At 53.2% G+C, this 13,256-nt stretch overlaps 5 protein-coding genes across 5 annotated transcripts; 4 read left to right on the top strand and 1 right to left on the bottom strand.

The window, feature by feature from the left end:
* Positions 1 to 580: 580 nt before the first annotated feature.
* PV08_08071 (adenylate kinase) lies at positions 581 to 1,563 on the top strand (the record flags this gene model as incomplete). The annotated part of the gene is made up of 4 exons (XM_016382397.1): positions 581 to 760; positions 801 to 848; positions 903 to 1,057; positions 1,107 to 1,563. The coding sequence occupies 4 exons, from the start codon at positions 581 to 583 to the stop codon at positions 1,561 to 1,563; spliced, it is 840 nt and encodes a 279-aa protein (XP_016233100.1).
* Positions 1,564 to 2,363: 800 nt separating this feature from the next.
* Positions 2,364 to 3,742, top strand: PV08_08070 (uncharacterized protein; the record flags this gene model as incomplete). Its single annotated transcript, XM_016382396.1, has 3 exons — positions 2,364 to 2,400; positions 2,461 to 3,431; positions 3,563 to 3,742. The coding sequence occupies 3 exons, from the start codon at positions 2,364 to 2,366 to the stop codon at positions 3,740 to 3,742; spliced, it is 1,188 nt and encodes a 395-aa protein (XP_016233099.1).
* A 700-nt stretch (positions 3,743 to 4,442) lies between these two features.
* PV08_08069 (uncharacterized protein) lies at positions 4,443 to 5,612 on the bottom strand (the record flags this gene model as incomplete). Its single annotated transcript, XM_016382395.1, has 2 exons — positions 4,443 to 4,918; positions 5,057 to 5,612. The coding sequence occupies 2 exons, from the start codon at positions 5,610 to 5,612 to the stop codon at positions 4,443 to 4,445; spliced, it is 1,032 nt and encodes a 343-aa protein (XP_016233098.1).
* Positions 5,613 to 6,400: 788 nt separating this feature from the next.
* Positions 6,401 to 7,585, top strand: PV08_08068 (uncharacterized protein; the record flags this gene model as incomplete). Its single annotated transcript, XM_016382394.1, has 1 exon — positions 6,401 to 7,585. One exon carries the CDS (start codon positions 6,401 to 6,403, stop codon positions 7,583 to 7,585), a length of 1,185 nt encoding a protein of 394 aa, XP_016233097.1.
* Positions 7,586 to 10,389: 2,804 nt separating this feature from the next.
* PV08_08067 (uncharacterized protein) lies at positions 10,390 to 12,198 on the top strand (the record flags this gene model as incomplete). The annotated part of the gene is made up of 2 exons (XM_016382393.1): positions 10,390 to 10,580; positions 10,635 to 12,198. 2 exons carry the CDS (start codon positions 10,390 to 10,392, stop codon positions 12,196 to 12,198), a joined length of 1,755 nt encoding a protein of 584 aa, XP_016233096.1.
* Between the last annotated feature and the right edge of the window lie 1,058 nt (positions 12,199 to 13,256).

Genomic DNA, 13,256 nt, shown 5'->3' with positions numbered 1-13,256 from the left:
CTGTGGAGACGAGTGTTTTGGCGACTACCTGTAGACGATGCTGTTGTACTTGGCCATCCGTGAGATTGCTGGTTGGAGCTTCGCTGGAAATACATATGTAGGTGGCGTCTCGCGAACAACGACGCTATTCGGGGAGCATTCCTAGGTGAAGCTGTGGATTTACTGGTCTTCGTTCGGCACAACAGGCACAGAGACGTGTAGCGGGCCAAGTTCGGGCAGAGTAGGAAAAGGTAGATCATTTTCCCTTTGTCCAGCCCAGAAAAAAACGAGACTCGGGTGCGCAGGGCTGGAAAACGTGACTTGCTTGGCTGACCGGGTGTGTGTTTGGCTGCGAGCTGGAGCTCGGTACAGCGGAGAACACGAAGACCCGTTTAGAGCTTCCTCAACTTCCTGGATAGAACTGTACCCGGGGCAATTCATCCAACTCAACCTACCGAGTCCTCGTAGTTTGTGTGTTCCTCCCTCGCCTCTCTCACGAACCCTCCGCCGACATCGCCTTCACTCTCTTCATTTCCCTTCCTATCTCTCCTACGAAGCGCCCGACCTTGGTCAGGTCTTTTCCTCCTACCGCCCGATCACCATGGCACCAATTACCGACGACGTAGTTTCGAACTTGAAAGACCAAGTGCACAAGCTGGAAGCCAGAATATGGGAGCTCGAACAGCGGCTAGAAAGCGGCAGCAGCAAGCAGTCCAAGGCCGATTCAATGCGCTTGATTCTCATGGGACCTCCGGGCGCAGGCAAGTCTCCGACTACCTCTGTGCTTCTACCCGCCCACTGACTGAACATTTCCAGGCAAGGGAACACAAGCCCCCCGGATCAAGGACAAGTACTGCATCTGCCATTTGGTACGTACCTTCCGACGCTCCCGCAGCCAAAGCGACCACTAACCTAAGATGGAGGCTACCGGTGACATGCTTCGAGCTCAAGTAGCTAAGAAAACGGCCTTGGGACGTGAGGCCAAGAAGATCATGGACCAGGGAGGTCTAGTCAGCGACGACATTATGATCAACATGATCAAGAGCGAGCTGGAAACGAACAGAGAATGCGCGAACGGGTAAGTATCTACAAGCCGGTCTGGCCGTGCGTGTTACTGACGAAAGCAGCTTCATTCTCGACGGCTTCCCCCGTACTGTCGCGCAGGCCGAGGGTCTTGACAAGATGCTTGAAAGCGAACAGAAACCTCTCAAGCATGCCATCGAACTGCAAATCGACGATGGACTCCTGGTCTCGCGTATCACCGGCCGTCTCGTCCACCCTGCCTCTGGACGATCGTACCACAAAGTCTTCAACCCACCAAAGGAAGCTATGAAGGACGACATCACTGGCGAGCCCCTGATCCAGCGAACCGATGATAACGCGGAGACTCTTAAGAAGAGATTGGGAACATATCATCAACAAACCACCCCGGTTGTTGGCTACTACAAGACCAAGGGTATCTGGGCGGGCATTGATGCCAGCCAAGATCCCGAACACGTATGGAAGAGCATTCTCGGCGTTTTTGGAGACTCCAAGGGTGCTTCAGGGAGCAGCATCCTGAACAAGATCGGGCTTACACGATAAATGGGACCAATCCTGGAACTTTAAGACGCACGATACAAAAGTGGTTGTTGTTATTGCACGAGGGCCCTCTCTAGCCTGGAATGGCGGCTGGGAATGACATATGAGAACACTCCACGCTTTAGCCATGTTTGCAAACGTGTACAAGATATGGGGATTCTGTCTTTTCTTGGAGCTTCAAGGGAACAACGCGAAGATTGGTGAATGACGGGGGAACGCGCACAATGTCCTAGCTAACTATTGAGTCCTTACCTTGCGCCATATCGCGAGACGAATCAACACCTCCTTAATTCAGAACATCATTCGAGCTTTTGCACCAGGAAAGCGATCTGGCAATGTTGCTTTTGTTTTTCATTCAAAGTGAGTTTATTGTGGGCATTTTAATTAGGTGCGTGTACATCGTATCCTACTTGACATATCCAGGTACCTCCTATACGTCTTCCAGAAATATTCAAGAGTTCACTAGCCGCGGATGAAAATAACAACAATATGTTGACTTATTACGAAGTCAAAAGGATTCTACCACTTTTTATCCTTGCCCGCGGCTGGCTTCATATCAGGCTAATTATCCGCAGGGTTCGTCAGTCGCCCAGCGGGTGAAGTTCCAAATGGGTCAAAATTGTTCGGTAAGATCACTCCATGACGGTGTGGTGATTTTTCCCCGCCATATTTTCCCCAGAGATACATAAGGTAGGGTATCTACTCCGAACAATCATGCTGTTTCCAATCGACCTCTGAGTAGAGCACGTTCGTGGGAGTGAAGTTTGAAAACTCCCTGGTGTCAAGTACGGTTGTCAGTGATTATGGCAGCCCCAAAACACGTGCGGTGGGGGTTGATGGGTAAGATATCGGTCTCTACTCGAGAAGCCTGCAATCGGTTCAACTAACAAGTAATTGCAGCCACGGGCGGCATTGTACGCACTTTTACCAAGGATGTCTTGATCGACCCGTCGACTCGAAATGTCCTGGACATCAAGCACGTCATTGCGGCCGTCGCATCGTCCTCTTCCCTATCCTCGGCCGAGAAGTTCATTTCAGAAGTCGTGGCTCCAGCCCAGTCTACCCCTTGCACGCCCTACGGATCGTACGAGGAGTTGGTAAAAGATGCCAGCGTCGACATCATCTACATTGGCACACCGCACTCGCATCACTTCCAGAATGCCATGCTGGCACTGGAACACAACAAACCTGTGCTTTGCGAGAAGGCCTTGACGGTCAACGCGGCGCAGGCGAAGAAACTATACCAGACGGCGAAAGAGAAGGGCCTGTTCTTCATGGAGGCCGTATGGACGCGGTACTTCCCACTCAGCAAGACGATACGTAAACACATCGTGGACAATGACATTGGAGAGGTCGTCAGGGTCACTTCGGACCTCAGCATAGGGGCCGTACCCGACACGTTCGACGTGGGCAGCCGCATGGTCAATCTCGACCTCGCCGGCGGCTGTCTTTTGGATCTGGGCATTTATTCCCTCACCTGGGTGTTTCAGACGCTATATCATACCTTGTCGCCGGCGCTGCGGGACCAAGACAGGCCCAAGGTTGTGGGGACGACGATGACGTTCGAGCCGCGCACGCACGCTGATGAGTCGACCATCATCCTGCTTGAGTTCCCCAAGTCGACGCCGAGCGGCAAGACAAAGGCCCACGCTGTCGCGAGCACGGCGATGCGCGTGAGTGACGACCCCGCACGAGGCACAGGGAGGGCAGATGTCGAGGTGCCTGCGGTCCGCGTGCAGGGCGAAAAAGGGGAGATCCAAGTATGGGGCCCTATTTATCGACCGACGCGGTATAGACTTGTGCCCAAGGATAAGGGGCAAGAGATCATCGACAGGACGTTTACCTTCGAAGCTGGCGCTCACGGGATGACGGTATGTGCGCTTCATAACTGGTAACACAAGTTTTTGTCTTTGCGTTCTCCTTTCCTGGTTCTTGACACACACGATGAGTATGAGTGTATGCGTTGTCACTGTTACTGACTTGATGCCACCACCTAAAACAGTACGAGGCCGACGCTGCCGCCAAAGCGTGGTTGGAAGGTAAACTCGAGTCCGAATCGATGACGTGGCAAGAGAGCATTTTGATCATGGAGGTCATGGACGAGGCGAGAAAACAGGCCGGGCTCAAGTACCCTGATGAGATCGAGACGACAGAGTATCCTGTGAAATTGAAGGGTAGGTAGATAGATCAGAGTGAGAAAAGATTACTCACAAAGCAAAACTGGGAACCGTGTTTCTTGTTTTAAAAAGAGCAGGATCTGTCAGGATAGACTGACCGACTCACGGTCTGGCCCGTGCCAGCCTCGACTTGAATGACTGGAAACGTACATGGTGCTATAGTGTTCATATTCGCCGCTCTTGCGGCTGGCTAGGCCTTTTTCCTCCTGCGACACGAGAATTTTGACTCGATACAGTACTGCACGTGCGCAGGAGGCGACAGTAGCGCCCATGGCCAAAAGTAATGTACAAAAAGAAAAAATTGGGTGATTTTTCGTGTTCGTGTTTGTGTTGTTGACGTTCCATGTTCAGTTTTTTCATGTTCAAAAACCAACATCCCTCCTTGGCTTGTGAGTCTCGTCGTGTTGACATGGAAAGTCAATCTGCGAAGAACACAACAAGAGGGTCTTGTGTCTGCTCAAGCTCAAGATCTCCAATCTAGTCCGTAGCTCAGGTGCTCGATGCTCAATGCTCAATGTTCAATGGCTCAGGGCCCAGTGCTCACTTGCCAAATTCATCCATCCTTCCTGGACACCATTACAGGAGCATCACGTAAATCGTTGGAAACAAAAAAAGCCTCCCGTTCGTCGGAAGTTTGGAAGTTGGAAGGAATCTCTTTGGTCAATTCATTTTCTTTTTCCCAGCAATCATCCTTAAAAAGGTCCCTCACTCACTGGACACTTGCTGCTGTTGATCCTGATCGTCCCTTCGTCTCCACGTGCCCGGCCCGGCCGACCTTCGCTCTCCGCCACCGGCGTTCAGGCCTTGCTCCCTCGTGACCTTCCTGTCGCCTCCCCTCGCGCGACTGACGCGTAGTGGACCGCCCCAGGACCCTTCCTTGCCCGCGAGCTGCTCGATCACGACGTCCACGTCCTCGGCCCGCGGCACGTCGACGAAGCAGTAGTAGTGATTCCCGGGCTCCGAGGCCTTGCTGGGGTGCGGCGAAATCAGCTTCGACACGGCCGAGGGCGTCACGTCGGTCGTGGAGAAGAGCACTTGGATCTCCTCGTCGAGCGCGGCCTGGGGTTCGATGCGCGGCAGACCGCCAACGTACAGTCTCCGTCCTTCATTCTGCGGTGCTTGCCAGTGTGAGCTGGCGTCCGTGCGAGACCATCGGTCGAATGTGGGTTTGTAGTCGCCGCCTTTTGAATGAGACGAGTTGGTCAGTGTCTATACCAGTCTAGAAATAGGTCTAGAGCGCGAGTGACGTGATAATTTTTTTTTGAAAAAAAAGGTAGGAAGAAGAACCACCCCAGAAAAGAGAAAATGAAAAAACTTACTTCGTTCCTCTCTCACATCTCGCGCATATCCACGCTCGTAGGTCTTCGTGCGGGTTTCTCTACCGACACTGCCGGTCCCGTTCTGGCCACCAGATGCTGATCCGCGCTTGGCGACGCCGGGACTCACTTTCAACACGCGTCCGAGGACATCGACGCCGTTGAGTTCGGCAATGGCGCGTTGCGCTTCCTCGGGAGAGTCCAGATCGACGAAGCAGTAGCTCGGGTTCCGACCCGTGAAGGGATCGGTGGAGATACTCACGCCGGCGACGGTGAAGCCGTGTTCGGCAAAGAGGTTTTCAATGTCGGTTTTCTGCGCCGTGTAGAGCAGGTTGCCAACGTACAGCCTCGTGCCCGGGACCGCGTCCTCAGCCGCACCGCCAGTGTATGGCGAGCCGCCGCCACCACCGTTCTGTTGACGGGGGGTGTTAGTACGGCTGCGTGATTGTTGCTGTTCGACGCGCGGTGAGTCGTCTTTGACGCGCCAGTTCGTCGAGGCCGCGGAGCGGAAGTTGGCATATTGACGCGGCGTGGATGGCGATGCCGTTGAATCGTCCATGATGGGCTTCCGTTGTTGTTTTCCGGAAACCTTTCAAGAGTGGGATGGATGATATGCTCTGAGTAAGAAAGACAAGCACCTCGAGAAGCGTTGTTGTTTGGAACCTGGAAATGAATCCGCCGCAAGGCTCGTTCTCTTCACTCTGGGCCGTGAGAATAATTTTGTCGCCGTGAGTTTCTACGCGCCAAGAAAGTTGTTGGCACGAGTACAAGCGACAGTCCCTGGCCTACCCATCTAGGCAACTAACATGCTGTTTTTGCCGGCTCTCTTCTGGGCTTAGCGTACATCCATTGAGACATACTATTATGTACTGCATGTGTACACTCAGCTACCGTAGGGATCTGTATAAGTAGGTGACAGCCTTCCCCGACATATGGTCGTACTCTCCCGGCGTTTGAGAGGTCGCCAAGGGCTTCTGATCGCATTGTCCTTTCTGCGGAGGGCAGTTCTGGTCGCACTGTGCAGATCACCGGATATAGCCATCCGGGGGCAAGCCATTGACTTGATTACGTTCGCAAACCCCGCGGCCCTTTGGGTGTCCCTAGGTCTTCTCATCCTCATCACATCTCTCACTCTCCCTACTCATGGGATGTCGCCTCGAGATCCTCGCCTATGGTATTTTATTGTACTGCCCCAGGACTTACGATGCTGCAAGTTTCGCATGATCTGTCAATCCGTCCTTCCATGAAGGCTTGTAGCTCGCCTCGAGAGATGTGCGTATCCTGGCGGGCCTCCGTCTCTGTCGATGTCACAAGACACGAAAGCCGTGCTTGGGAGATCGTCCGAACATGAGTGCCGCCGCAGGTTGTCAAGATGGGCCGGAGACAAGGACCTTCACTATCCTCTTGATCGGTGACCTGATGATAGGCCGACTTATCGATGCCCTCCTCCCGACTAGCATTGCGCGTGAACAGCCCGAGTCTTGCCCAGAAGATGCCGCACAGAAGGTTGATGAGTACATCTTACCGAGGAACCCTCAACTCAACTCGTACCACTATCTTTCACCCTGGGGCAATGCCGTCGACCTCATTCGAAGTTCAGACGGTGTAATTGTCAATCTGGAAACAGCATTAACCACAACGACGACGCCCTGGCCCGGAAAAGTGTTCAACTACCGAAGTCATCCTGGTAACGTTAGATGTCTACAAGAGTTGGGCTTGGGTGACGGATCACACAGAGCCAGTGTGTCTCTCGCAAACAATCACACTCTGGATTGGTGTAGGGAAGGGTTACTCGACACAGTCCAGGCACTCCACGATGCGGGTGTCGGATTTGCCGGGGCAGGAAGAACCGTGGAAGAGGCGGCTCAGCCGGGTATTGTCAAGCTTGGGAAAGGCAGCTGGACCGTCAAGTGCTGGAGTTTCTCGGATCACCCGACGGACTGGAGAGGCGAGGAGTGTTTCAATCTGATTGACTACACAGGGACGAGTCGAGAGTTCATGGAGAGACAGATCAAGGCCGACGACGAGATCGAACGATACCGGCATGAAGGACGTTCAGCGCTGAAACTCGTCTCTATGCACTGGGGACCGAATTACCGATGGCAGCCATCACAAGAGATTGTTGCAACAGCACACTGGCTGATCGATGCATGCGACGTCGATATTGTCCATGGCCACAGTAGCCATCATATTCAAGGGGTCGAGGTATACAAAGGCAGACTGATCGTCTATGGGTGTGGTGATTTCGTGGACGACTATGCAGTCGATCCCAACTGGCGAAACGACCTGAGTGCCGCATGGAGGGTTACAGTTGCGGAGGTGGCGGACAGACTGGCCGTGAAGACATTGGAAGGTTTCCCCAACCGTATACAGAACTTCCAGGCCCATCTACTCAACGCCAGAGACGATGATCATAAGTGGGTTGGAACCAAGTTCAGGGACCTCTGCGCAACGTTCCACACTGTGGTCGACGATGAATTGGGTCCCGAGTCACAGCTCGTAGTTGCCATGGAAAAGCAAAGACGGGCTTGAAGGAGCTCACTGGGATGTGGTGGATTGCTCTCGAGCCCCTGATGCGTGCTGTATCAGTCGCTCACCATCTCAGCAAGTGACGCTAAAAACTCCCCCCTCCCCCCTTTGTCGATTTGGATGGAGCCCATAAATTTGGCGCAGGGACAGCCTGATTAGGCGCAAGGGGGAAACCCTGGCTTGCGCGAATAGCCAAAATCGGAGATACCTTAGTAATTATTGTGTTTAATGGTCGTCGGTGACGCTGTCATGGAAAAGCAAAACTCAGAGTTGCATCCTGGGAAATGATGCTGACGCAGGCGAAATTTCTGACACGTCTCGCGTTCCACGTCTACAGTACTCCGTACAGCACAAGTACAAGTTACAAGGAGAAAGTTCGCACGGTCCTTGATCACAATTGGCCATGGAAGAGGCGGAGGGGAACTGTGCACAGTCCATCCGTAAAGGATCAATCAGGCATCTCCTCCGTCCGACATCCACACTACCGGAACGCCACAGAAACCGTTTGCACAGTCTCCATTGGGGACGATGACCAGCAGATACTCCGTCATTCGTCGTATACTCACACACCTCGACCTGTGAGAAAGACCGTGAAAGACCGTCATATTGGAGCCCTGAAGTCATCTGGGCGGCTTCCCGCGCGTGAGTGTTTATATTCTTATTGCCTGAAGATCCGCCCGCGCGGCATGCAATCGCCGGTGGACATGGAACTTCGAAGTGCCAGGATAGTCACGACTGTCCCCTTCAACGTACGGCGTAGGAACTTTAAATCCCCCGGATACCGAAACTTTCATTGTGCTCAAACGCCCAGAGAGTTACGAATCGGAGTTCCTGAGACTACGAGCCCACAGACATGTGGACCATGGTACAAATGAAGAGAACAACCCAAATTGTGGCCAAATCAACCTCCATTTTCAAAGGAGAGTTGCTTCACTCGATCCCGAGGTATAGGTGCCCTGCCCGAGAAATCGGCTATTGACTTGGGAGGTGAAACTTCGGCTTTCTGAGCTGGCAGAAGACGGTAAATGTATGTACTTCAGACGATTCATTTCATGCTGGCGGGTATGTGAGAAACAGAGCGATCTGAGCCCTTGAGACGATGCACAGAGGCCTCGTAAGCCAGGGTTGTAGTTGTGGAGCTGGCCAATCTTCTGCTCGTCGGACTGCCGACTCTGCTGGGTTGATTCCGGTTCAAAGCACTATGGCTGGTGATCGGAGCGGTGAGGTGTGTACACGTACTCGACGAGACTTTTGTAGAACCAGAAAGGGGACTTCGAGGACCATGAGGACCACGACGACGACAATATTCTGAAGCGTGCTCCCAATTAGGTACTCGGTGCCATTCTAGCTCAACAGATGGCGGCACCTATTGCCCCTTTATGCACAAAGTTTGTCGAGATTGCACAGCCACCCACGAGCCTGAAGAGGCCGGGGTCTCAAACAAGGAATTCGTTTCGAGCTTCCCTGCGGCTTGCGTCATGACCCGGCCAATTGACAGGTGAGGGTGTCAAGTTCGGCGTGCGACCCTGGCCAAATATTGAAGCTTGGATGCGTGTTCGGACGCTGCAGAGATTCTCTCGAAAGACGAAACTCGGTTCACGAGAGTAGGTGGCTTGGACACCCATGAAACACCTCTTGTGGAGTTGATCGCATGGCCCTGGACGCCCACAATCCCGTTTCGGACCATGGGCCTTGAAACTGGTGGCATGTAGTACTCGTAGTATCTGTTGTGTAACAATAAGCTGCTTGTCATCGGCAGTTGGGTCGGAGGTACTTTTGCGAGTTTTGGCCTCGCCTAGGGGAGTGGGATTAGCTAGACTGCAATCAGCATCTCCATTCCTGTACTTGTGTTGCACGCGCCGACGGCAGCAGACTGGGTCACTGGGTGGGAGGCAATAGACTGGGGACCGCCGCTGACCAGAGTCGCTAGGCTTACACACGGTGTGTTGAGCAGCCTAAAAGCAGCCTAGATGATTCATAGTTCATCCAAGTGGGAAGGTCGAGATGCATTGGCCGCGCTGACTCGGATTGTGCAGGTCGTCAGTAGAGAGGGTGCAAGGTTTTGTGCAGTTTGTGCCCCTCCTCGTTGTCAAAAGGACCCAACCCCCCCTGTTTGCATGGGTGACAGGGCCTTCGTGAATCTGCCTGCACACACCAGCGCCATCATCGTGCTCCAACCCACTGAGTCCGCCACTCATCGTCTGGGACATGCTATTCGAGCGAAGATTCTGCGCTGGAGGGGCTCTCCGTCGACACCTCAGCGGTGATTCTTCTCCCATCCAGCTGCCATCTCACAGAGCACGGCCACTTTACCCTCGAGCGTCCGGAGCCGCGCCAGCGCCCCCAAGCACCTTCGGACAGAGTTAACTGACCTACCGGACCCCGAGACCCATATTACCTGGCTTCCAGACCGTTTGCTTCGCCTTGTTTGTGTCCACCCGACGCCGGACTGTACATCACTATCGTTCGACCCCCTCAAACGTGCCTTCTCACCCTTCCAAAAGTACCTGAAGGTGCCCGATCGTATCTCTCTTGAGGCTAGGTCACGACACAGGCAGAGAGATGTGTGAGACCGAGTAAACTCGCGCGGCCACTGTCTCAAGGATCACGAATCACGAATCATTCAGGCCAACAGGATCCCAGGGTTGTTCAGACTACTGCTTCGGCCCCTCCTCACCGTATAACCAACCACCCGTGCCATCACCCATTGAAGATCTTTCAGCCTCAACCCGCCTATCCTCTAATGATGCAGTAATCGACCGGTGAGAGACGACTCAAGCCTGGTCACAGTGCAAGTCCACATCACGATGGCTTCGGCCGACCCGGCGCCTGTTGATCACGACCGCAAAGGCAAGGCTTCGAAACGCTCGTCCAACTCCTACACCAGTGAAGAGTGGCGAAAACACCGACCTTTGATCACCCGGCTGTATTTCGAAGAGGGCCGCACCTTGAAAGATGTGGCCGAATACTTGAAACGGGAATTCGCCTTTACTCCTACGTAGGTACTTTTGTTGTTTTTGTTGTTGGACCTCTCCGCTAACCCGAGCCGAAGTGAGCGTATGTACAAAAGTCGCCTCCACACATGGGGTCTAGACAAGAAGAAGAAAGAGCATGAAATGCTCGACCTGGTCCGTCAAGGCCTACAGCAGAAAGGAGATGACAGGGATAAAGTCTTCCTCGTACGGGGAAGGCAGGTCACTCTGGCCGACGCTCTTCACTACTTCAATCGTAAAGGTATCAAAGACCCTTCCAGTCTGTTAGAGCCTCAAGCGGATGCTCCTGGCGAACTCTCCTCCCCGGAAGAGGCGGAGGCCAAGACTCCTCTCTCCTTTAACGACGAGATGGTCGAGCCACCACTTGACACTTCTGACTACGAATTCACACGAAGTCCTATGGAACTGGACAGTAACGACAAGTCGATCATGCCTCTCGCTATCAGTCCGTCCGATGTAGCGGAGAAGCGTTTAGCATCGTTACAGCAAGCCTTGAATATATCTCATCTCCACCCTATGCCGCCATTCAGGACGTTGGCGGTCGAGGCAACTGTGGTGCAGCCGCCTAACCTGACCCCAGCCGATCAACGGTTGTTGGACACCCTATTTAAAAACATGCAGAAACATTATATGAATTTGTTCACTGCGAGAAACCTATCTATCGGCAACACCACTGGTACGTGGACTGCCACTTCCGATGACGCTCTTGCGGACCGCTTCTACTATTCCATGTACCATGGCTATTCGTTCTTATGGAACGGGCAAAGAGATCGAGCTTTCGACAATTTCTACAAAGCATTCGCTCTCGTCGAGGGTCTCCTAAAGGACGACCACGTCGGGTTCATGATTTATATCTTCGACCTGATAATTCGACACGATGGAACGGGATACGAGGAGCCATTGCTGATGTTACTACAGCATCTTGCAGATTTGGCCAAGGCTACACCCGAGTCAGAGGAGCATCCAATCTACCTCATCGCCAATTATATGTACCATTCCACCACGTCTCGGGCGTGGTTAGCAGAAGCCACACTACGACGGCTACTAGATTTCTTCCAGGATAGCATAGGATATTTCCACCCCGAGACGATTGCATTGTTGCAGACATTCGCCACCGGTTTAATGAATAGAAAGAGATATGCAGAGGCGGCGGTACGATTCCAACAACTGGTCGATGCATTCGAAACCACGATGAATAAAACCTGCTACGAGGTGTGCTACGCATTGCGATCGACATCGGAAGCATATTTCCATATGGAGCAGTATGAAAAATCATTACAAGCACTCAAAGCGGCACTGGAAAGGGCAGAATGCTTGCCGCGACCGGAAGAACGAGAGATCTACGTTCGATGCCTGAGGGCAATGGCTGAAATCTGCAGCAAAATAGGACGGAGAGACGAAGCGGTCGAAACCATGCGCCATGTTGTTGATATTTGTCGGGATGCCTTTGGTCCCGAACACCCCTTTTCCAATCGAGCTAGGATGCATCTGAAGTCGATGGCAAAAGGCGAAGATACGAGCGAGGCGGCCATTCCACCCATGGTGTATAGACTGGGTCGAGGCGGGAGTGCGGCCAAATACATCTGGATTTCGCGGACCAGTCCTACACGGCTGCAGGCTTGAATGCCAGCCCTTTGCGCAGCCACGTTATGATCTACACGACTAATGACCACGACATGATTCTGGCGTTTGCACATCCGAGCATCCAACCAAATGTATACCCAAGGCGGCCTATTCGACCATCCATGTAGCGCCCACCCGTGCACCACAGAACTGGAAATGCGGAGGAATGGAAAACGGACAGATTTGCGACCGAAAGGCTTCCTGTGTCCGACCTGACCTGTCACTTCAAGCAGTGTTGTTAGAAATTGTCATGATGCATTCTGGGTCTCCTGGGTAAACTCGCGGTCGGAATGAATTGCTGCCGGGTGACAGTTCTACAGGACCTGTTTCGTACGAGACTCCGAGCGGACGTTGGGGGTAGATTCAGCAAGGCTCACTGGGTCTTACCTAACCGGACATTCCTCGTCATCTCAGGCGAGGCTGGACAAAGCCATCTTGCTCGAGGTGTGCGGTCAATGTCCAGTCATCAGCTTTGTGGCTATTTTCGGATCCCTCATAGCGAGATTTGGCCCCCGATGTGCCAATGGCAAGCGGCAGTCTTCAGGGCCTCTTCCGGGGCTAAACACCCTGAGCATTGAGCGGCCTTCTCAGCCTGGAAGGCCTGTACTGTCCGCCGGACTTCGTACAGACAATATGATAGTTAATCCCTTCCAAGCTCCTCTCTAGCCAGCCGTGTCTAGCATCAGGGCTGCTAGGTACATTACGATGCTGACGTCCAACACTGAGATGAGGTACGATCCTCCATGAAACTCACCTCTAAGGATGCCTTGAACAGTGCTTTGGAACAGGAGAGAATGTGTATACCACCTGCAGCGTCTGAGCCAGTCGCTAAACTCTTAGGCACATAAAGAGCGTGACAACAAGCCAAGAGGGAAACACCCCTCATCCTTCCAAGGTTACGCGTGTCTCGTCCGCCCAGGTAAAGCAAGCGACCTAAAAATTGTACACGTACAGAGTACTCGGTGCCCCCGCCAGCTTTAGACTGCGCTCCGTCGTCTCGTACAACACGCAGAGCCGCGCGCATCACTCGGCTCCGGCTCGAGTTGGACCGTCTGGGC

Source organism: Exophiala spinifera (assembly GCF_000836115.1).
Source record: "Exophiala spinifera strain CBS 89968 unplaced genomic scaffold supercont1.6, whole genome shotgun sequence".
Classification (NCBI taxonomy): Eukaryota; Fungi; Ascomycota; class Eurotiomycetes; order Chaetothyriales; family Herpotrichiellaceae; genus Exophiala; species Exophiala spinifera.
The sequence above is the reverse complement of the archived record's forward strand: the minus strand, read 5'-3'. Positions and strand labels throughout refer to the sequence as shown.